The sequence below is a fragment of the Carassius gibelio genome, chromosome B7 (genome assembly GCF_023724105.1).
Source record: "Carassius gibelio isolate Cgi1373 ecotype wild population from Czech Republic chromosome B7, carGib1.2-hapl.c, whole genome shotgun sequence".
In the NCBI taxonomy this organism is placed as follows: Eukaryota; Metazoa; Chordata; class Actinopteri; order Cypriniformes; family Cyprinidae; genus Carassius; species Carassius gibelio.
Genome location: NC_068402.1, coordinates 34,678,448 through 34,703,226, shown reverse-complemented (window position 1 = coordinate 34,703,226; position 24,779 = coordinate 34,678,448). Strand labels below are relative to the sequence as shown.

The following is a 24,779-nucleotide window of genomic DNA, read 5'->3' as shown; positions in this document are numbered from 1 at the left end:
ATGTCTTTATCATCAGACCGCAGGTAATCACTTAGCATCATGTAACATGTAACCTACTACACCCTCATGATGTTCATGAAAATGCCATGCAAGATGAAGAAAACAAACACTCGGTGAAGGAGGGTCATCAATCATAATTATAATCAGAGTGTATTGCCTCACCTCAGGCTGATGGACGTCTGATTAAATGTCCTCTGGCTGTGGTGAATAATTGAATTCTGGGATGTCTGTCTGGTGAGCTCACGCTAATAGTGATACAGAGTTGATCTTTCGGCTTCTCTTTGAGCTCACCAGGTATTTTACTGAACTCTGCAATATCAGCTGGAATTGGAAAGAAACAAAAAAAACACCAATTAACAGTAAAATGACTTATGACACTTGAATTGAATTTTTGATCAAAGTGTAGCAGTAAATCTTCTGAAACCATGTTGGTGAGGCTCTGGTCCACTGCTGTGTCCAGATCAGTCCTCCAGGCGTCAGGGTTTTCACTGGCCGAAGTAAAAGTGAAGAAAAAAGTTATGAGCTGTTCTTACTCGATTGCATCTGCAGGTAAGAATCTGAACAAGGAACAAAGCTTATCATTTGAAGTAGTTCTGTGTTGGTCCTGAAGTTTCCCAGCATTGCTCATTTTGGATTGTGACACCCAGGGATGTGTCAAAAGCTGCTCCTGTAGGAGTTTAACTCCAACGCTCCTGTCTGTAACCGAAGTAATCCTGACGACCCTCAGCAGACAGCTCTCGGGTGTGTTTAATTAGGGTTGAAGCTCAAGACTGCAGAAGTGTGGCCCTCCATCCATCTTGGAGTTAACAAGAAGCTGATGATATGGATCATGTGTTTTAAATCAGGGAGCCATCCAAAATGTGCCTTATACTGGGTTCGGGAGTCACTGGTTGTCAAATATTGCAAATACTTACTTTATTCCCTTTCTGACTTCCACCTCTGAAATTAGCAACACTTACATTTTCATACTTTGTGTTGCATGATTACCAGTATTTTATGACTAAATAATGATTTGTCTAAATCATCATATAGAGACTGTGGAAACAGTAGAATTTGTGATGTGTAATAAAACGTAGGCTACTCACTCAAAGACCACGCAGATGAGTTTTGTTTCATGGTCAGAATAGATTTGGGGAAATTTAGCATTGCATCACTTGGTCACTGCTGGATCCTCTGCAGTGAATGGGTGCCGTCAGAATGAGAGCTGATAAAAACATCACAGAAACCCACGTGAATCGTGAAGTGGAAGGTAGAGTTTGTAAGAAACAATCCATCGAAAAAGTCAAACCATCTGAATCAAGAGAGAATTATTTAGACTGTTTATTAGTTCAAAACAGTCCAGAAGAGTTAAAAAAAAATTAAAAATGTTTGTGGATTTGAGAGAACAACAAGGGGTGGATCTTTCACTGTTATGGAATATGGCCAGGCGTTTTGACCAGAACTGACACTTTGAAACACTTTAATGATTCATTTGTTTCTTGCAAACAGCTTCTTACGTCACAAGATGTTAATTAATGGACTGGAGTCGTGTGAGTTGTTGTTTTTATCAGCTGTCTGGACTCTCATAATAATGGCACCCATTCACTGCAGAGGATCCACTGGAGAGAAACTAACATTAACAAAGAATAGATATTATTATTAGTTAATAAACACAACTGTTTACTGTCAGTTACTATTAACAGATACAACCTTTCATTTGAATGCATTATCAAATTAATTTGCTGTTAACTATTATAGTATTGTAAATGTGATCTGCAATTACAAAGAGTCAGTGCTAACTGAAGAAACATTTCCTAATCGAACATAACTAGAAAAATGTCCATCACCTTATAATATTTTATTAATTTCCAAGATTTTTTACAGACCTGGAGATCACACTTTTTAAACTCCGTGGTATTTCCAGGAATGTGGGATCAAATGACAAAATGAAGTGTGATTTTGAAAAAAATATTTTTATTTTTTTATTACTTTTTGGGGAACAAAATGAGACGCTGATAAAGACCCAAGGGCAACGGTCAAAGATGAACATTCAGTACATGTTTACAATAGAAAACCACACAATGGACAGCAGAAATTAATGTGGTGTATACAGCCCTGCTAATGTTTGTTTTTTAACACACTAAATACAGTGATCCAACCACTACCAACAATTAAAGCATTTCTAGATTCATTTCTTTAATATCTAATATAAAACGGTACAATTGAAATACAAAGGAGACACAGAATGAACTTTACACACTTTCAAAAATAGTCATTCCCGGTTTTCCAGCCTTTCTGAAAACAATTAGTCACATCTAAACATGTTTGACTTCTGCCCATCTACATCATACAACAAAAGAAAGAAAGAATCACAATATACAGACATACTGTACACATCAGTGATGGAGATTAATAAAGTTCAACAGACTTCTTTTTTTCAGTTTCCAAAAATGCAAACAGAGCAACAGAGCTCTGGAAATCAGAAAGAAAGTGAAATGGCCCTCGGTGGCGAGCGGTTGATCATGTTGTGGATCGGTCAATACACAGCACATCTGTTCAATGACTTGCAGCCCAATTGCATCAAAGACGACGCAGGATTTGACCGCCGCCTGGTCAGCCGTGATTCCAGCGGAGTGATGAAATATTCTAGCAATGTTTTTGTCAGAATAACAAAGACAAGCTTCATCCACAGGGGATGAACCTATCAGAGTACAGGAAGTTAATATTCATGGATGCTCTGTGTTCTCTGAAAGAATGCGCTTCACAAACCGAAATATGAGAGAACGTGAATTATAACTCAATGGTAAAGTGAATATTACAGCAGGACGTGAATAAATTCTGCTGTTCTGGTTTACACACACACATTCAAGCATTTAAAAAAAGCCTGTCATTGGGCTAAGTATATACGTTTTTTTCTTTAGTTGAAGTGCATTCATATATAAGGACAAATGTGTGTTTTTGAATTTGGCTTTAAAAAAAAAAATGATCGAAAGCAGTACTAGCATCTTTTTTTTGGTCTTGATCCAGAGTCACACATAACACTGTCTGCGGGGAAGAGAATTTTCTCCTTATACAATTGCTCCTACTTCTGGACGAGCCTGGGAGCTGCATGTGACAAGCACTGTGATGAGCAGATTTAATAACGTTGCACTGACTGAAGCGACTGTGGCAAATAAAATCAGATTTGCAATATTATCTGGCGGAGAGTGTAGGTACAAGCACTATAAGCCGAATCGGGCCGGTGTTCGTTTCGGGGTCATGGGCGTTTCCTCTCTCCTTCCTGGGGTGAAGATCTTTATGGACCTGTTTGGAAATGATGAAAAGACATGTTTATTTCAGGATGTTCATTTAAACAGGTTGTGTGTGAGTGTGTGTGATGTGCAGCGCGTCAGAAGTTGTGAGATCTGCTCTAAGGTTAAATGACAGGAACTTCGAGGAGAGAGAAAAGGACAGTTTGTCTCAGTGGGGACCTGTGGGACGAGGGTCTGATGCGGCTGACAGGGCGATCTATCAACTTTAATTACAGCGGTGCACAGCGCTCCCCTCCTCACACCGCCAGCAATTACATCCGTCAGGTCATGACCCTCCTGCTCCTCCAGCACAGGCTCAGATCACACATCCCAACATCTGAACTTTCCTAACGAATATTCCAATTAACTTTTACATGTTATGAAGAAGATGTGAGTCGCAGAACGGTGCTATGATTGGCTGCGGAAGCTCGCTTCTCCATTTTGACATTATTTGGAGTGTTTTCAGCATGTATTAAAGGAACCGTTCACACAAAATGTCATGAACATTTATGCACACGTACGCCATTTAGATGTAGAGGAGTTTGTTTCTTCATCTTCACAGATTGGGAGATATTTAGCATTACGTCACTTGCTCGCCACCAATGGATGCTCTGCAGTGAATGGGTGCCGTCAGAATGAGACATCACAATAATCCACACCAATTAACGTCTTGTGAAGCAAAAAAACTGCAGGCTTATAATAAACAAATCCATGATTAAAGGGATACTCCACCCTAAAATGAAAATAGTGTTTTTATTAATCACTTACCCCCGTCGTTCCAAACCCGTAAAAGCTTTGTTAATCTTCGGAACACAATTTAAGGTATTTTGGATGAAAACCTGGAGGCCTGAGACTGTCCCATAGACTGCCAAGTAAATACCCACGTCAAGGTCCAGAAAAAATATGAAAAATCATTGTTAGAATGCTCCATCTGCCATCAGATGTGCAATCTGGGTTATATGAAGCAACGGGAACAGTTTTGCAAGCAAAGAAAACTAAAATAATGCCTTTATTCAATAATTCTTTTGTCAACAGTCTCCTCTTGTGTGTCTCCACATCACTCAAACTGCCTACGCTCTTCTGTGTCATCCGCGCCACAAGGATGCGCTGTTTTCTTTTAAATCAACGCTAAATACACAGAAACAGCTTATCCTTGTGGCATGGCTGACACAGAAAAGCATAGGCAGCATGGTAATACGGAGTGACACAGAGTAGGGGTGTGCACGGACAGTCGAACATTCGAATATTCATTCTGTTGTAATTATTCGATAAATAAAAATGATATTCGAATTCCGCTATATTTTTGTTTTGTTGAACATTGTTGCGGCATATCTCAAGCAACAAATAAACACTGTTAACTTGGAGAATGCAGGGAAAAGTCTTCTCACGTACGCCCTAGAGCCTCGGCACAAATATCTCAGGTTCCTCGACGAAAACATGAGAAAAGAAAGAAAAAAACATTATCAGAGAGCATTTGGCGCCGATGCAGCTATTGTTAACACAAGGAGCCGACTTTCTGTAAAACAATAGGACAAAAAAAAAAGCAAAAAATATTTATTTTATTGTTTCCAAGTTAAATGTAGGCTACGTTCTGTCCTAATTGCTGCAGGCTGCTTTATTTAAGTTTTTTTTATTTAAGTTTTTTAAGTTTTATTCTTTGTTCACTTGTTTTTTTTTTGCTTTTAATCTGTACTTTTGTTTGTTTGCACACATTGTTAAAGGTTTTCAGCTACAAAACACGATGTAGCGTAATGTTCAAGCTTATTGTGTATAAGCTTGTTCAAAAATGATGGAAACAATAAATGTTGCTGAAAAATAACGTCTGTCTTATTAAAATTAATTTAAATAAACGAATATTCGAATAATCGTTTTTTTGTGAGCTCAAATATTCAAATGTGATATTTGCGGAAAACGCCCAACACAGAGAAGACTGGTGACAAAGGAATTATTGAATAAAGTAGGTATTTTTGTTTCGTTCTAACAAAACGTGTTGTCATAATGTTACGGTTGAACCACTGTTTGAAGATGGAGTATTCTGATGATGACTTTTCATAAAATGGACCTTGACACTGTTATTTATTTTGCAGTCTATGGGCCTGTGGGTCTCAAGCCTCCCGGTTTTCATGCAAAATATCTTAAATTGTGTTCCGAACTTTTACGGGTTTGGAACGACATGGGGACAGTAAGTGATTAATGACAACATTTTCAGTTTGGGGTGGAGTATCCCTTTAAGGCCAAAATAAGAGTCCACAATCCATAATAACGCTCGCTCTCACACTCAAATCCACTGACATCAAACAAAATGAAAATATCTGAAAATGGAAATGGAAGATTCCTCAACCCAGTAGCAACCACACATCAACGCCCTGGCAACCAAGCAGAACTTCCTGGCGCTTTATGGCAGTGATTCTCAAAGCATTTTCTTCAGTAGAAATGTCAAATGTCCTCTAAGTGACCCGTGGGTCCTGCAGGATTCAGGTCAGGTGAGATGAGCTGCGATCTCATCTTAGATCAGCCAGCGTCTTATTATCAGCTTATTTAAAACCCCATGAAGGCATCAGAGCCCAAGAGGGAGGCCGGCACCTTAATTATCCATCTCCCCATCATGCAAATCAAACGTCTAATCTTCACTTTCGATGTGATTAGTGTCAGGACGTCCATCACGCAGACAGTCAGCCCAAGGCTTTGATTCACAGATAAAAGTCCTGATTAATTAATGAAGTGTTATTTTACAGGACATTCTTTTTTTCTCGCTTTTGTGGAGCTGAAAGGTGTGTGTAAAATTAATTTCCCCGGATTAGTCTGAAAACTAGCGTCTGTCTCTCTCCTCCCCGTCCGTGGTGGCACGATTTAAATTGCTACAGTAATGGGGGTCACCAAGGAGTCGAAATTATTCTTTTTCTCTCCTGTGGAGACGGGAGGTGAGAAAAGCTCATCATGGGGAAGACAAGGAGATGTTAGGAGAGGAAGGAGACGGGTGTGAACTGTGAAGGGGACAATAGCCTTCCCAAAAATTGTGACATTAGTATTTGATGGCTTCCGTCTAAATGGGACCATTCTGATTTCATGAGAGTGCGAGCAGTCGCTCTAAACTCTCTCAGTGAGGGTTGAAGTACCTGACGCTGCCCAGATTGCTCTTCCTCTCCTGCTCCTCTTTCCGTGCACGGATCTGTTCTTGTGCAAGAGACATCTCCTCCTCCATGTTGGTGATCTCCTCCTTGGCTCTTCTTCGGTTCTCCTGAGAGAGGGACCCAAAGTGAGTGAGACAAATGCGTATTTGTATGAGTTAGGTCAGATATTCAGGAAGGACGCTGCTCACCTGTCTGCTCTTTCCTGCGTGTTTGATGCTGTAGAACATGGGTCCCAGCTCAGCCAGCCACTCGCCGTCCACAGCCGTCACACACTGCATGTACTCCTGAAACACACACACACATATAGGTGTCAACAAATCACTCTTCACTAGAATTTGGGGTTACGATATTCATATTAAGGTCTAATTTTATTCCTGTGATGGCAAAGCTTAATTTTAGCCTTTATTGTCATATGATCCTTCAAAAATAATTCCAATATGATGATTTGCTGCTCAAGAAACCATTATTATCAATGTTGTAAACATGTTTCTGCCAATTCTTGTGGAAATTGTGATGCATTTAATGTGTTTCAGATTCTTTGATGAATAAAAACAGGGTTTAAATGTTACAATTCTGTACCATTATAAATGTCTTTACTTATTGCCTTTACTGTCAATTTATTGCATCCTTGCCAAATGTAAGTAGTAATTACTTTTAAAAAAAATTCAGATGGTAGTGCATCACAGATTCCAACTTAAACATTAACATTGATGATAATAAGAAATAAGCACCAAGTCAGCATATTAGAATGGTTTAAAAACATAGAAAACATAAAATAATTTAATGCTAATCATTTTTATTACTATGTGTTTTTTTTTTAAATGCATATTTTCATAACTTTTATAAATACTACATTGGAGAAACTACATAAAATCATAAAATCGAAACAACATAAAAATGGAGAATGTTGCAAGCTGGATTCAAACGTGCGCCCCCCATATAAGCACCATAGCTCAGTGTCTGGTGTGTCAGAGCACGTGCACTAACTAACCATGATTCAGACTGACTGACGTCACTTCACATTCGAGAGCTGAGGAGGAAGACGTACCTTGGTGGTCATGACCAGCTCGTGGTAGATGATGTAGTCGGGGGTGTAGCCCATCCCGAACAAAGCACTGGTGGGGTGCAGATGGCAGGGCATCCCAGTTCTCACATTCACATACTCCCCTATTCCCTAAACAAACAAATACAGGTCATGAAGATGCTTCACATGTTGCTTGATGAAACTGAACCCATCATTACATTGCCAAAAATGTGAAGTTGTTGTGTACCTTTAATTTAGCAGCCTGATGGAAGTACGCAGCACAGATGCACTTCCTGATCACATCCCAGTCTGAGCCGCAGGAGACCAGGTTCATTTTCTGCTGCACCATGATGTCTTTGAGCTGAGCTCGCACCTCACGCACCTGTGACACACCACACACTCGTATTCAGGATAAACTCAAATAAAAAAGGAAGCACACTTATTTAGTGCTAAATGACACACCTCAACTTTCAGAGATAGATTATAGTTAAATTATTACAGGGTTTCTTCAGGGTTATGAAGTTAAATTGTTTAGGCCATGTAAAGAAAATGTAAGGAATAATACAATGTGCTGTATAAGCAACACTTCAAAAGCTTAAAACACAACCAATACCCATTACTTTTTCAACTTGTTCAAAGGCTTCCAACCACTAGAATGTGTAAACATCTTTTATTGTAGCTTATGATCAAACTGCAAGAACCCTTATGTTATTTTTTTAGTATTGTTGTCTTGTTTTCCAGTGCAAATATCTAAATGAAGATGCATTTACTTCAGAAGCTAAATTACATACGAAGTCTTGTTTTTCAAAATGAAGTGAATTCTTGATTTATTCCCTTAACTGTCACCGTCCCACTTTCAAGCAATCAAAACTTTTTGATTTCGATAAAAAATCTTGATAAAAATATATATATTTATATTTTTTGAAAGGTCTGAGTCTCAGGATTCTATATTTGGTTGTTATTTTATGATAGAAGCAACATGGCAAGATAAATTTCAACATAAGTTACAGAGAAATGCATAACAAAAAAAAAAAAATCAATGGAGTTTGAATGGCACCCGATGGCGGTTTGTGGTATAACACCCTAAATAAAATCTCACAGAAACACTTTTTTTTTTTCAGATCAACTTTAAATTTGCAACATTACTTATTTAGTCAGAAGGTTTACATTTTATAACAATTTTATAGAAAAACCAGTTATGTAAAATGTTTATGATATACAAAATATAAAATTAGTACAGTGTATTTTCTTTACAATCATTTAGGTCTGTTTTCCAAAGTGTTCAGAAATTACACAAGTTTAAGTTTAGATTTAGATTAAGTTAAGTGCACTTTCATTTTTTTAAGAATGGGGTTGGGTGGGTGACAATAAAGGGGTTAAAAAACAAAGATCTGTCGTTGGGCTTAGAAAAATCCATTCAAGTTTTGATTTCCAACTATGATATTTGATATTTGTTCTCATTTTAAACATAAACACACTTAATTTTGCCCACTTCTCAAAAAGCAAGATTTCATATCTTTAATCTTGCACCCTTAAGTAAATGTGTCTTAATTTAAGGATGATTAAAAAAAAAAATAATAATTGTATCAATTTCTTTTTTTTTACAATGTATGCATTAATTAATGCCATGACTTCATGAATTTAAGACCTTCTACTCTGACTAAGAGCTTTCTAAGGCCTTAATTTGTGGAAGGATGAATTAAGCTCATAAATAACATCTTATGTCTCAGTATTTTTCTAAAGCAAGGATATTATCGCTGGCTAAAACTCCTCAAACATTGACTGATTAGACTTAAGTTAAGGTACCTTTCGCATGGCTTTGGTGTGGATGAAGTGATCGTTGCACCAGATGCTGGAGTAATTGTTGTTCTTCCACTGCAGGTAAACGTTGAGGTAGGTCAGGTGATCACTCTCAGGCACCGAGAACTTCTCTCTCACCTGGTCACTCTCCTCCTCTCGACCCTAGATGAGTAACGGCAGTGTTGAACGTTCGCCACATTTACAGGTCAATATGTTCTAGTAAAGTGTCTGTTAATGCTTTTGAGTGTGCGAAGAACACAATGTATACTCGGTACCTTTGGTCTGTAGAAGATGGACGGCACAGACAACATGGAGACGATGATGAGGATGTCAGCACTGCAGCCCATGTCACATGACACGATCAGCATTTTAGACAGAGCTGGATCCAGAGGAAACTCCACCATGAGCCGCCCGGTGGGCGTCAGAGAGCCTGAGACAGAGACGAGCGAGAAGAAACCAAAAGTCAAAAGGGATTAGAAAGCTCCTCTTTCAAAAGCGCTGATGGCGGGAAAATGATTCCACTTTGAGATTGTGAAATCAGAAGCTCAGATTTCAAAGATTACATGACAGACTAAGAAGATTAGCGAGAGAGCGCCGTGAAAAGCAGAGAAGATATTTGGGCAGGTAAGCCTTAATCAGAAATAATCTGCTGTTAACACGAGACGAGAGCTAGAGGGAAAAGTGCTCCACATAGTCAAATCCCCACAAACCCTGAGAGATACGCAGGAAATGAGATTGAGATCCCTCTCTGGTCACACAGATGGTTTTACTTCAGTTGCTAAAGCTGAACTTTGAGTAAGACCTTAATACTTCACTGCAGCGCTTAACAAGCTTCAATCTACTCAACTAGAAGAGAACTCCGTTTTATCCCCCAAATAAAAATAATATGACTACCATCAGCTATCTTTAAACACTGAAATATCCAAATATTTACCATCACTGATATACTTATATATAATTTTTTAGATTAGATGTCTTTATATTTTCTTTTTTAATTTTGAGTACATTTACGTTCTTTATTGCATTTCATTTTAACTGAAGGTTTAGTAATCTGTGTAAATGTTTTTGTCATACAATTTTTTTTATTTACTTTTTAGTTTTAGTTATTTTAGTACTTTAACTTGATTCAAAGAAAATAAGAAATGCTGAAATTAGAACTACATGACATAAAATAAGTTAAATGTTTTAAGATTTTATTTTGTTTCAGTTCATTTATTTACTTTTCATTTATAACTTTTTTATGGTTTAAATTTTAGCTAACACACAATGTTAAGTTTTCGGAGTACAAAATTAAACTTTGTTGCTGACAATGCACACTGAAATAATGCAATAATTACCCAATAATTCAAAGTTTATATGAGAAGCATATAACAAACATTAGTTAGCATGAAATGTAAATTAAAACTGTTGTAGGCTGCACAATTATAACAAAAATTATAATTGTCGATTACTCCCTTGATATTGTAATTGCGATTATTAATAACGATTATCACAATTTACACTGAATTAAGTTTATACCATTGTTTAAATGCAACTGCATGCTATATTTTTATGTGAAAATTAAACAAACTGAAAACACTAACTGCTTTTCTATAGTTTTAAGCCTCAAATGTCGAATATACATCGGATTTGTTTCTTCTTTAAATTATAAAAAATGTAAAATATGAATGGTTATTATATGAATTATAATATACTAATCCAAAATTAAATAATGGGAAAAACTCTCAAGATAACGTAGAAAGAAAAAAAAAAACGCATCTTAAGCACACAGAATGATATAAGTTGACTTTAAACGATTAATTGCTTTGCTTTGAACGATTTTGTTATTGTGGCATCCATAACTGTAATCGCGATTAGAAATTTGATTAATTGTGCAGCCCTACTGTGTTGTATAAATGAGTGAAAGACTCAGTGAATAAGGAAAAAAAAAAGACATGTAGGTCTGAACATGATTTATTTTTGCCATTGGGAAATGACTGGATCATCGAAAGTGGTCAATGCAAAACAGACACTAAAGTGTGACAGGTTGATGAACGGGGAATAACAGAAACTTATTATGCCTTTAATTCATTTGATTAAAGATTTCACGCATAGATACATTATTCATAATTAGGGATGGGTATTGTTAAGGATTTAACGGTATTATTACTCTTAAACGGTATTCTTATCGGTACTTTGTGTGGTGTTACTTTTTGTTGTGTTAGGCAGTTGAAAACTTTGCATTTCTCTGTCTGCACATAATGGACTTTTGAAATATGCTTTCACAGATTGCTTGTGTTTCCGCCCTTACATGCAAAAATTTGCACTTAAGACAACCAGCATTATCTGCATCAACTCTAGTGAAGTATAATCACACTTTGGAACGTTTTGCTCTCTCCGCCATCGTCACTCTTTGTATTAAGCAGGAGTTTTCGTACTGTAAGGGGCCGTTCACATATCGCATCAAAAAACGCGTGGAAAACGCTTGGCACACCGCTTTCTGATTTTCTGATTTCCCCAAAGCCTTCGGGCACTTGCGCTCATGAGGAATCTGCCGTTGCTAAGCAACCATGACCTGCTCTCTCCATGAAGACGCGGAAATTTCGGCAATGGCTGAATGGATTTGCAGCACTAAAAACTGCTTGCAGTAGCTCTGCTACTAAATTAATGTAAAAATCGACATACAGCTATCAGCTGTTCGTTCATCTTGGCTGAGCTTTCAACGTTGTTACAGAAAAGGTGAGGAAGTTACATGACCTGCGGTGTACTTGCAGCTCTCTGAAATGTTGAGATGTTTTTAACTTGATGCGGTGCGGACGCGCCTGGAAAAAACGAGCTCATCGCACCACGTGCGTGTCGCGACAGCGTCGCTTCCATTATGAGCGCGCATTCCGCGTGCCTACATTTGAAATAACGAACTTGAGCGCGCAAAAGACGGAATATGTGAACTGCCCCTTATGCATGTATGTGCGCCGCGCACATTCTTGTTGTGTGTGTGTGTGTGTGTGTGTGTGTGTGTGTGTGTGAGAGACAGACAGGCGCGCATGAGAGATCTCGCAGATCTCACAGACAAACATCTTAATATGATCGCACATTAGAAATGTTTGATGAGATAAAATGTGCACTATAACATTATTGTGCAAAAATACATAGTACATTAATTTTTTCCCTCCAGTACCGAAAGCAGAACAGAGACCGTCATATCTTACTGATACGACAGTCTTTCATAATTTAGCCCCGGGGCCAGTTCAATACCTGGTTTCGGTAACCATCCCTATTCATAATAGATATTCCAATATTCCATAAAAACTAATAATTAACCATTTAGATTTTCTATTTCACTTTAAACAACGCCCAAAATCATTTCTTGAGCCCAATAACTAACAGCACTGTTCGACTCAAATAACAGATTCACTCTTTACTGTACCTTTGAATGAAATGTGGCACATGGACAGGAAGTAACAACGAAAGGTTTATGTGGATTCTCTTTCTCAGGGCAGTGTCTGAAGCTGCTGCTCTCACCTGTGTTGTCAAGTGCTCCCAGGATCCACAGCTGGTACATGGAGTTCAGCATGTTGTCTTCAGGCGGCGGGTCCATGAAGTGGAAGAGCAGGAGATCTTGAACTCCCAGAGACTTGAGCAGAAGCACAACATTGGCCAGGTTAGTGCGCTGGATCTCTGGGATTGTGGTGGTGAGCATTTCATTCTTGTAGGCACTCTGAGTGTATAACCTGAAGTGGACCGACACAAAAGGTAAGAGAGGTCAGCTCATCTGCTAGAGACGTTTTAACAAGTCCAAACCCTTGTTAATTATTACTTTGATAGGAAAGCATTAGAATAAAATAAAGAGAAGTGGGTGAGAGTCTAGGAAAGGATCAGAATAAGCATATTCGATGTAAAAGGTCCAAATAAAGACTTGATGAATAAAAATAAATCAAATGGATGCATGTAGTACACCATTAAAAGAAAAAGTTTACATCCCAGCTTTAAAAGATCCAGAGGGAAGCCCACAACAATGAGCCATTCCCAAAATACCCCTGAGCATCTTAAAAAGGAGGAACTCTGGGAAGCTCTGGAGTATAACACATGCATCTATGCATCTCAGTCCTAGTGGCTCTTGTGAAGATGCCACAATCACAGCCGGAGTGTTCAGGTGCAGATTTAACACCGATGTCACACATTTGTTTCAAAGCGTCTGGCTGAACAGAATTGATTCCTGATGCACAGATGTTTGGTGAAGGATATATGTAACTGATCCTGCAAGTGCCACACACTGTCACGAGCACCCAGAGACACTCACAGGGAGGCTAAACAATCCCCTGCGTGAGTTTCCTTTGTGTGACCGCACAACAGCGAGACAGCATGTCGCCGCATCTTCAGGACTGTGCAGATTTGGAAAAGGTCACACTTTAAAAGCCCACAGCATTTGTCTCACATTCTCAGAGGTGTAAACAAGAATTAAACAGCGTGGAATCCTCTCAAGATTCCCGTCCTGCCTCACTGATAGAGGTGTAGAAACAAGCACTGGTGATCTGGTGAAATGCTCTTCATCTGCCTGCAGTCTGTATTTACACTACAGAGACACCGGAGCGATTCGCTTCATTTGGATGATTCGTTCCAAAGTACCAGATCCCAGAAAAATGACTTACCGTTTCATCACTCAAGTTTCACCATAAAATCATCATCAAATAAAAGTATATGCATGCATACGTTTTACTTTCTAGTTTTTGGACCTCAGAGTTTTTCATCAAATTATCGTAACTGGATTCTGCTGTGAAAATGTCTGGTGATGTATGCAGGACTTCTCATGTCATTTAGTTCTTGTGTGAGATCACCTTCCACTCTGAGTGAAATGCCCACATCTCAAAATTTAACAAATAGTTCCTGGACAGAACCAAGCACCGCTCTACATAATTTCTTTTTTGTTAATCTGTCATACTTTGGATGCATGTCACAATGTAAAAAATTTTTTTTTTTTTACTTCCTCAACTAATTTCCTCTAGTTTTAGATTTCACTATTTTTATTTTTTTTTTGGCAACATGAACTTTATAATAATAACATACCATAAAAGTAAAAAAAAAAAAAAAAAGTAAATTCCGATAAATAAAATGACAAAAATTATAGATTAAAAAAAAAAAAGACTTATTATCCTTAATTTCTAATATTCATTTATTTTAACCTGAAGTACTAAAATGAACAAAATGAAAATAAAATTAATAAAATTTAACAATAAAAGTATAACATTTTAGAAATAAATTAACTATATATGACTATATATAAATAAATGAACATAAAACATATAGTAAAATATATAATGAAATAAAAACTATATAGACATGTAAAATGTATAATAAAAAAAACTAAATAATATTCAAATGAAACAGAAATGATAATAAAATCTAAGTCAAAATATCAAAAAAGTTGACAGTGAGACTAAAATAACACTGATGAAGTCTCAAGTTATCACACTTCAACATGTCACCAGTCACAGGGTTTTACTTCTAATTTGTTACAAATAATTAAGCATTTGCTTTGCGAATCAATTTAACTGGATCATTAGTAACAACTTTGAAAAGAATTATATTTTTGATAAATCAAATTTGATTCTGGTCATCCCTAAAAAGTTACATGAAATAATAAAATGAGAGAGAAGCTGATTGCTTGGAAGCAGGACACTCGATTCTCAATTGAGATTTTTGATTCTCAGCTCTCTGAAGCTTTTTTAGCACAGCATCACTCCAAGTCTGACTTAGACCCACTCTAAACTTTGGCACTGTCATACACTGAAAACGATGTGCGCCCCTCTGCTGAAGAAACATCAGGAGTCTTTCCTGATCTGATCTGACCTGACCTGTAACACTGTCCCGGGCCTGTTCTTCCTGCTCTGCCGGCTCGCTGGTTTGCATTGGCTTGACTGATGGGGTAAACCTGCAGCGCATCCATGCCAATACGAGGATTGAACACCTTAACGACACAAAATAAGACTTCTGTTAGTAGCAGATATGCCATTCTCCTACTAAAGAAAGCAGTTTCACACGGTTCTACCTTCAGCTTGCAGTAACCAGCATCCACCACAAACATGATGCCGTCCACAGTCAGAGACGTCTCAGCGATGTTTGTAGCGACGATACACTTCCTCACACCATCAGGAGCCTGACAATAAACACACGGGTTCAGTTCACAAACCATTTGGTCTCATGATCAGGATCTTAAGAGTATCCAACAGTAAGAGAGGTTGACCTTCTGGAAGATCTTGGCCTGCAGGTCCGAGGGCAGCTGGGAGTAGATGGGCAGCACTGCCAGAGCCGGAGCGTTATCCAGATCCTCCAGTCGCTCCACAATCTGATCTGACGTCACCTGCAGAGCAAACATCATTTGGGTTATACACTGCCTCAATCAGACAATGCAAACTATGTCAAGAACTTTATTTCTAACTAACCTTTTTATCTATCTATCTATCTGTGTATATATGTGTGTATATATATATATATATATATAATTTTTTTTTTATATATATATTGTGCACAAATTGCAATTGCATTCATACCACATCATTAGCATGACTAAAGAATGTCCTCACCTCGATGTCCTCCTGACCGGGCATGAAGATGAGGATGTCACCCGCCATCCCGCTGAGATGAATCTGTAAAGCCTGTTTCACAGCCGCCTCCACATAGTCCTCCTGAGGAACCTGAATCACACCAACACTCAGCGTCAGCACAGCTCCCCAACCAGCGTCAGCGTTAACTAAAGACGCTATTAACACCCCACCTTGCTGAACAAGATGTCCACCGGGAACGTCCTGCCGGGAATGTGGAAAATAGGAACATTGCCGAAGAATCCTGCAAATTTGTCCGAGTCCATGGTGGCGGATGTGACAATGAGCTTCAAGTCCGAGCGTCTAGCCACCACCTAAGTAATCGAAAAACAGGTTGATGAAAAGAAAGGCGGCAGAAGATGACTCATCAGTATCAAAATCTGACTCTTTAACTATTAATGTAAGCAGCGATCAGATTAGTGAATTAAAACCAATTAAAAGGGACTACAGGGAAAGGGTTTTAATTTGGATTGATGTGAAAGTGGCTGAGGAGGACATGGTTCACCTCTCGGAGCAGGCCGAAGAGCACGTCAGTGTTGAGCGAGCGCTCATGGGCCTCGTCCATGATTACCGCGCTGTAGTGGTCCAAATCTGACTCCCGCAGAGACTCCCTCAGAAGAATCCCATCCGTCATGTATTTTATCACAGTCTTCTCTGACGTACAGTCTTCAAAACGGATGGCATAACCAACCTGGTGTAAACATTAAAGAAAAAAAAAACACAAAATGCTGTTATTATAACTATACAGTTTTAAAATAATATACACTAGTACTGGTCAAACATTCGGAATAATTATGAGATTTTTTGTTTCACTTTTTCATCTCACAGAGACTGCATTTATTTGTTAATAATAAAGTAAAAACTGATATATAGTGAAGTATTATTCAAATTGAAATTGCGGTTTTATATATATATTTTTTTACATATTTTAAAATGTAATTTATTTAAGCCATGGAAACACTATCTAGACTTCAGTGTCACATGACCCTTCAGATATCATTCTAGGGATACAAGAAACAAAGCTGTATTTATCTGAATAAAATCACAGCAAAAACAGTAATATTATGAAATATTATTAGAATTTTCAATAATTTTCTATTTGTAGTATATTTTGAAATGTAATTTATTTCTGTGACACCAATATTCCAGAATTCAGTGTCAAATTATTATTCAGAAATCATTCTAACATATACATATTTATATATAGTATATTTTACAATCTACATATGTTTATTTTTTTAGGATATTATAATATTTGTTTTGGTCAACAGCTCATTCATGGATGATAAACAGAATCTAGAAATCAACAATAGCATTACTATATTAGCATACAAAAGCTATTTATTTTTCTAACATGTGTATTGATATTCAACATCAGTGATATTTTAGTTTATATTGCTGTTCTGAATTTTTTTTTTTATAGGTCTCTTTTTTCTTTCTTTTTTTTTTTTTTTAAGTCATTTAAGTACTTCAACCTAAAAATAACATGCATTTCAAATCCACCAGGTGGCAGTATTTCTCCATAATGATGTTAGGCACCAACCTCTTCTCCCAGGTTGCTGTTCATTTCTTCGCTGACTCTCTTGGCCACGCTCATAGCTGCCACTCTGCGGGGCTGTGTGCAGCCCACCATGCCATAGCTGGTGTAACCATCCTCATGAAGATACTGCGTGAGCTGAGTGGTCTTACCACTGCCCGTTTCCCCCACCACAATCACAATATTGTTATCCCTGCAAGAGAAAACACAAAGAACATCAGCACACCAGGTGGGCAGACACATGAGCTCAGCAATATAGTGTCAGAGTTCGTATTTAATGAAACACATGTAAGTGTCATCAGGACCTGATGATGTTGAGCAGCTGCTGGCGAACAGCAAAGATGGGCAGATACTGCCTCTGCTCTAACAGGGTCTTCTTCTTAGCAAAATCACTGCTCGCTTGATTCTTCTCCTTCATGTGGTCAGCAAACTTCTGCTCCGCTCTGAAAACACGAAAGATAAGAAAGAGGCCCATGAAGAATCTACAGATGTTGTTTTTTTTTTTAATTATGTTCTGATTTTGGGGTAAAGAGCTTGATTTAAACATGCTTAAATGTGCTAAGCAGAGCTGGGAAAACTACACGCTTGATACCAAATACATAAAATATAGCTACACTACCATTTATAAAGACTTGAAAGAAGTCTTTAAAAGCATAAGCCATAAAAAAGTATCTGATCTGTAAAAACTGTGATATTGTGAAATATTCCTGTGATGCGCAGCTGGAGTTTCAGCATCATTCTTCCAGTTTTCAGTGTCACATGATGCTTCACAAATCACTCTAATATGCCCATTTGCTGCTCTAGAAACATTTCTTCTTATTCTCAATATTAAAAACACTTTTGCTGCTTAATATGTTTGTGGAAATCATGATGCATTACATTTTCTGGATTCTTTCAAGAATAGAGAGTTCAAAGGGACAGCATTTATGAAGCAGAAATGTTTTGCAAAATTCCTGTCACTTCTGATAAATTTAACGCATCCTTGAGAAATAAAAGTAATAAGTTCTTTCACCAAACTTTTGAACAGTTGTGATGACAGTTTGCCACGCATCATGCTATCATAATTACAATGGTAAAATCTATTTGTGATATATTTTAAAACAGATGGAATCAGAAAATCATATGTATAAGTGACATTATTTAACCTGTAATCCACTTTTCCATCTTCTCCGACGGCTTTTCCTTCTGATGCATTCTCCTCGGTTTTCTTGATTCCCATGATGTCTCCCAGTTTGGTGCCAGCGAGCTCCCAGTGTTTGTGTTGTGCCTGTCAGGTGAAAGAACCAAACGCAACAACAGTTACACAACACTTTAGAGCGAGAGAAGTGTAAATGAAACATGCAAACCAGCTGTGCACCTTCTTTCTTTCTTTCTGCTCTCGGTGACGCCGGACCAGCTGACTGCCCTTGCGGGAGATGATGGCCATGTCTGAGGTCGCATCTTTCACTGGAATGACCGGCTCAGGCTGGAATCACATGACAAATGTAAAATCATCAATTAGAAACGTTTGGTGACTCCCAAATAAGCACACTGATGCTCGGAGACTTCTGTACCTGCTTGGTGAAGACGATCCTCCCGTCCAGGAAGGGTGGCACGAGGTTATGCACAAGCAGATGCACTCTGGTCGCATTGTCTTCCTCGAAGTCCTCATCCACCTCCAAACGCTGGACCACTCCGCTGGTGAGCATGCGGTTGGTCTCCCAGCGCTCGTTATCCTGACGAGAAACACACATGTGAGTAAGCGTGACACGTGTTGAGGTCTTTAAGACGCAGATGGGTGAAGATGTGCACATGTACCTCGTTGATTTGCCGTTTCTGCGCTGAGATGCGTTTCTGGGTCTGCTTCTGCAGGATCTGCTCCCTCTTCTTCACATATTCCTCTGAACTGGATGTCAAGGGGTTGTGGAACTCATCGTAACCTTCGTCCATCATGTACCAGTCTCGATCAGCTTGCTGTTTGGACAAAATAACATATTTATATCTGGTGTCTGAATCATTTTTGGTTTGACTGTGTTTATACATGTGTGTGTATATATGTGGACAAATTATGATATAATTCAATTCAATTATTGCCATGCAAAATACAATATTGCTTGGAAATAATAAAGCTTGGAATATATATAATATAAATCCAACTTTATCCAGAATACAAAGCAGACAACTAAAAGTAGCTCTTTGACATAATATGCACTTATGAGTCACACACATTAAGATCAGGATCAATTTATTAGGAATCCTAAGAAACATAAACCAAGCATTTGAAGAGGAAAATGAAAAGCACTCACCCGCTGATCTTCCTCCCACCGTTCCTTCTCTTCTTCATCATTAAATAGGATGCCGTCCTCTCTGTCCTCCTTTTTATCAGCTACAAAATAAGAGTCCATATCAATATAACACCACAGATGCTGTACACTACGGTTCAAAACGATTCAGCAAGAAACCTGAGATTTGTGTTTCTGAAAGAAGAGTCTTTTCACCAAGGCTGTGTTCATTTAATGAAATATTTCAAATGTTTCTGTGATAGCAAAGCTGAATTTTTAGCACCATTACTCGGAAATTATGAAATCATTCAGAGCCATTCTAAAGTTAAGAATTAATTCTAATATGTTGATTTGTTGCTTAATAAACATTCCTTCTTAATAGTTGAATATATTCAGCCTGTTGTGTGGAAATGATTTTTCCTTTCATGAATAGAAAGTTAAAGAAAAATGTATCGTCAATATAGAATTTTATCAATTAATTGCACCTTTGCTGAATAAAAGGTTTCAGTTTCTTTAAAAAAATATATATATATATAAAATAAACCATACCAACACCAAATATTTGAACGGTAGTGCATACACGTTACATGTGCATTTTCAAATTAAAAAATGGCTTAATACATTCTTGTTATGTAAGAGTATTATGAATTCTATTTTATATATATATATATATATATATATATATATATATATATTATATACATATATATATATATATATATATATATATATATATATATATAAATACATAAAAAAAGCTAATAAATAGACAATAAAAAAAGAAATCTAGACTTTGGGAAGTTACTTTAAAATTTTCAATAAATCAATCAGTATATACTAACAAAAAAAAATAACTATAGTAATAAACAGATAAAAACAGTTAATGCAAAAATGTAAGTAGAACACACACACACAAATCACTTCTCCATCAAAAGAACTTGTAAGTGGTGTCTTTACTTTTTCCTCGAGACAGGCGTGGGGTGGAGCCAAGGTGCTTCCTGTCATTGGCCCACTCGTTGTACTTGTATGATGGCGTTGGCAGAGGAGTTTCTGCTGGATACTGAGGTTTACTTGACCTGGAAAACAAAAGTGACAATGTACCATCTACTCCTCCTCCTCCTGACAGCACAGATAACCTTCAGTGTTAATCAGTGTTTCACACCTGTCTCTCCTCTCACTGTCACGGACTGAGCGTTGGCTGCGCTCGGAGCAGTGGGACGGGGCAGGAGACGGACTCTCCCAGTGAGAGTGGCGTGAGCCCGAATATCCACTGTCATCCTCATCCCAGCTGGAGCGGGACGGAGTGGGCAGATCTGTGTGGACACACAAAACACACTTGAGCCATCATTTACCCAAACTCGTATTGGTCCTGGAACAGTACTGCAGCTTAGGAAACACCAATCAGATTTAAGGTTTAAGTTTATTCATTATAGCTAGGATTAGGGCTGCAAAAATTGAGGGGAAGTATTTTTTTTTAAAGTTTTTCTGATTAAAAAATTAAAAACAGGTGTGTTGTACTTGTTTGGAGAGTTTTGAGAATTTGGTATATGGCCAATATAGCAGTGATTAAATATCTACTGCATCATTATTATTATTATTATTAAGCAGCTTTTATCACTCTTTCACTGTATATGATAAAAAGTATTTAAGATTAAATAAAACTGCATTATTAGTTAATTTATATATAGCTTAAATAATACAATTAATACAACATACTTCAATATAATTATAATGTTGTTAGGATGAAATATGACTTTTTAATGCAATTCTAAATAAGTGTGTTTTGCTGGTGTGCTCTCTCGCTCTATATTTGTTCAGAAATGTACCTTTGGGTTTGTTGCGCGGTGATTCGGGCTCATCGCGGCGAGTCCCGCGGCTCATGCGCTCGGACGAGCCGTCTCTCTGGGAGCGTTCACTTCTCACGCTGCCGTCACCACGCTCGGAGCGACTGCTGCTGGAGCCACGGCCGCGGCTGCTTTCACGCTCATCTGCACACAGACACAAACGCAAGATCAGAGCCTGCCACGGTGAGGTGGGATCTCTCAGACCCTGAGCACCTGATCTACCTCGGTCTCTCCTTCTGTCTCTGTCATGGTAGCGGTCCCTGTCTCTGTCTCTGGACCCGTCTTTGTCTCTGCTCTTGTCTTCTTTGGAGGACGCATAAACCCCATGCTCACGTCTGTCCTTCTCCCTCTGCTGATGCTTCTGCTTGAACTCCTCACTAACCCCTCCTGGGTTTGACGGCGTCTCTGATCCAGTGACACGGTACTTCCTGTAGAAGCATGTAACACTCATGACTGCATTGCATTTCTTTCTTTCTTTCTTTTATGCATGTCTTTGATAAGATGGAAGGCATTAGGGATATTCTGGATAATACAATTAAGCTAAAAATAAAGTACATAATATTATGTATTATATACATAATTTAGCATCACTGATATGCTATTACATTTTTTTGTTTTATATCGAATTAGATCGTTTTTATATTTCTTGTTTCCTTTGTCGTTAAAGTTTATAGTTATTTGTTTTTCTCAGTTATTTTGTTATTTGTTTTTAATACACCTAGATGTTTTATAAGGCTTTAGTTTATTTTGTTGTAGTTAAAGCTTAGATTTAACTGTATACGAGACCTCGGACCACAAAACCAAGTAATAAAGATCAATTTTTGGAAATTGAGATTTATAAATCATCTGAAAGCTGAATAATTAAGCTTCCCATTGGAGTATTGTTTGTATTGGCAGGATTATTTGGAATTTGGAGACTATTTGGAAATCTGGAATCTGAGGGTGAAAAAAAACCCCATCTAAATAGAGAAAATCACCTTTAAAAGTTGTCTAAATGAAGTCCTAAGCTATACATATTACTAATCAATACTTACATTTTGATATATATATATATATATATTATGGTAGGTCATTTAGAAAATTACTTCAAGGAGCATGATCTTTACTTAATATCCTAATGATTTTTGGCATTTAGAAAAATAAACAAAATTATAATTTTGACCCATACAATGTATGTTTGGCTGTTGCTACAAATATACCCCAGTGACTTAAGACTGGTTTTGTGCTCCAGGGACACAAATGTGTTCTTGAGGAGCTATAAAGAGGACACTCAAGGATGGAGACATAACACACTGCTTTTCTTCCACTGTATATTAAAAAAATATATATTTAAGATTTATTAACTATGGGAAAATTAATGTAATTACAAGGAGACCCTGAGCATATTTGTGCATTTGTTGTTCCTACATTTTTCAGATATTAAAATAACTGTTATTATGAAAGTCACTGATGAATCATGATTGTTTGCATGCAGATTACACGCCAGAAAAAAATGTCTACATACACTTAGTCAATAAGGCCTAACGTTCTTTTAATAAAAAATAAATAAATAAATAAATAAAACTGATGTCAATGTTACAAATGATTTTCTTGAAGCTCAACCCACCTTTCCTTTTTTTGATTCCTGCCATCACCCTCCTCTTGATCTTCATCATCAGAGCCCGAGTCACTCTTCCCCTCCTCCCAATCCTTGTAGGACGACACCTTGGATTTCTTGGGTTGATCCTCAAGCCTCTCCTTGCCCTCGCGCTCCTTGCGTTTCTGTGCGGCCAGCAGATCGAGGCCCAGGAGCGAGGCTCGAGGAGCAGGAGCTCTGAACACATGCGGCTCTGATGAAGCGCTCCTCTTCTTCACTATCAGCCCCCCGACCTGGACCCCGGGGTCACTGCCCTCCAGCCGATGCAGGGACCAATCATCCTCCATCTCAGCGCTCCGCTGATGGATCGCCAGAAGTTACTAATTCAGGCCAAAATCACAGTCTTTATGATCTAAAACAAATGCTGATAAAACATGACATTAACATGATGACGTGATTTATGAGAAGTGAACTAGAGTTAGCTTGTCATTCAAATTGGTCTAAAATGCCCCTAAGCAATTTAAGAGGCAAGTTTTGCCACAAAAAAAGGCGATTTCTGATACTGTGACAATATCATCACTACATAGTATAAGTACACATAATTTATACAATGTATTACTGCAGCTAGCCTAGCATTAGTCATGGAGGTATTAGCCAGAGATATGTATACCTCAGTTTTGGTCTTAAAACATTACAAATACCTTTTAACTATAGTATTTTGTTTGCAAAAGTACATTTGTGTAACGTATGGTTAAAAAAAACATTAACTGAACTGATAATCTTAATAAAGCAATCTGATCAGAAAACGGCCGCTGCCGTTATATAAAAACTATCACATGAGAAACAGAAAGGGATGTATCTGAAGGTTAAAGGGCTCAGTGATTTACACCATGATCATCTTGATATATTTGTTCATGTTAAAAGCATTAACGTTACTGTGGCACTATTCATTTATAAGAGAGAGAAAACCGGTTTACCTTTCAAACGATGTTCTCAGAATACAGTCATTTAAGTTCCTCAAACCTGTTCTACACCGTGTGATAAAACGTATGCAATGTGTGATATAATATAAAAATATTCAATGAAATAGTATAGCGGCAAACGTCAACAATGTGTGAGGAAGGGCGCCATTACTATCCCAGCATTCTCAGCCTAGTGACGTCGAATCCGTCTCCTGAACGAGTCACTCTTGTGAACCGGTTGATTCAAACGATTCAATCAAATCGGATCACACATGCTGGTTGTGATGAAGGTTTTGATTCATATCAGTGACTTAAATTACAGTAAATTTGTTGAATTGGTCCAGCGAAACCGATGTTTACTTCATTAGTTTGTGGTCTCTTTCTGCTCATAGACGCCTGGAAACAGTTTTGCGTGATAACTAGCGAAATGTTGAATTATCTTTTTTAACCGATTTCAATGAATCAACCCGTCCGAAACAACCGACTCACTTTAGTTAGTTAAAAACATTGAAGTTCTTTACATGGATAGGTTCCAATATATTTCATAATTTATTTTAATTTTTATTAATTTACTTTAATTTCTTTAAATTCTGTCCTGTGCTTTGTGTGGCAGTGGTTACTGATATATTTACCGAGAAATAAAAGTGAATCGCATGTATTTAATTATTTTTCGCAAGGCTCCTTGCAACAATCTTGAGTAAAGACAACCCTAATTTTTTTTTTTATCATATTGTGCTATAACTCATGCTGTTCAAATCACTTACAGCAATAAAATTATTTTAAATAAAACTAAATAA

At 37.6% G+C, this 24,779-nt stretch overlaps 1 protein-coding gene across 3 annotated transcripts; it reads right to left on the bottom strand.

The window, feature by feature from the left end:
- Positions 1-1,933: 1,933 nt before the first annotated feature.
- LOC127961912 (pre-mRNA-splicing factor ATP-dependent RNA helicase PRP16-like) lies at positions 1,934-24,770 on the bottom strand. 3 transcript variants are annotated; one of them, XM_052561223.1, is made up of 27 exons: positions 23,998-24,770; positions 23,051-23,400; positions 21,667-21,872; positions 21,427-21,588; positions 20,763-20,913; positions 20,558-20,676; positions 19,625-19,704; positions 19,137-19,292; positions 18,893-19,054; positions 18,697-18,804; positions 18,485-18,606; positions 17,645-17,782; positions 17,346-17,532; positions 16,308-16,493; positions 15,976-16,116; positions 15,785-15,895; positions 15,445-15,561; positions 15,250-15,357; positions 15,056-15,168; positions 12,726-12,934; positions 9,500-9,654; positions 9,231-9,386; positions 7,672-7,806; positions 7,449-7,574; positions 6,589-6,684; positions 6,386-6,507; positions 1,934-3,282 (listed from the first exon to the last, which is right to left on the bottom strand). In XM_052561223.1, the coding sequence occupies exons 2-27, from the start codon at positions 23,365-23,367 to the stop codon at positions 3,201-3,203; spliced, it is 3,765 nt and encodes a 1,254-aa protein (XP_052417183.1). In that variant the 5' UTR covers positions 23,368-23,400; positions 23,998-24,770; the 3' UTR covers positions 1,934-3,200. The 3 variants fall into 3 exon arrangements, with proteins under 3 accessions (XP_052417183.1, XP_052417181.1, XP_052417182.1); XM_052561221.1 differs by having other exon boundaries at positions 23,051-23,444; positions 23,998-24,173; XM_052561222.1 differs by having other exon boundaries at positions 23,051-23,379; positions 23,998-24,173.
- Between the last annotated feature and the right edge of the window lie 9 nt (positions 24,771-24,779).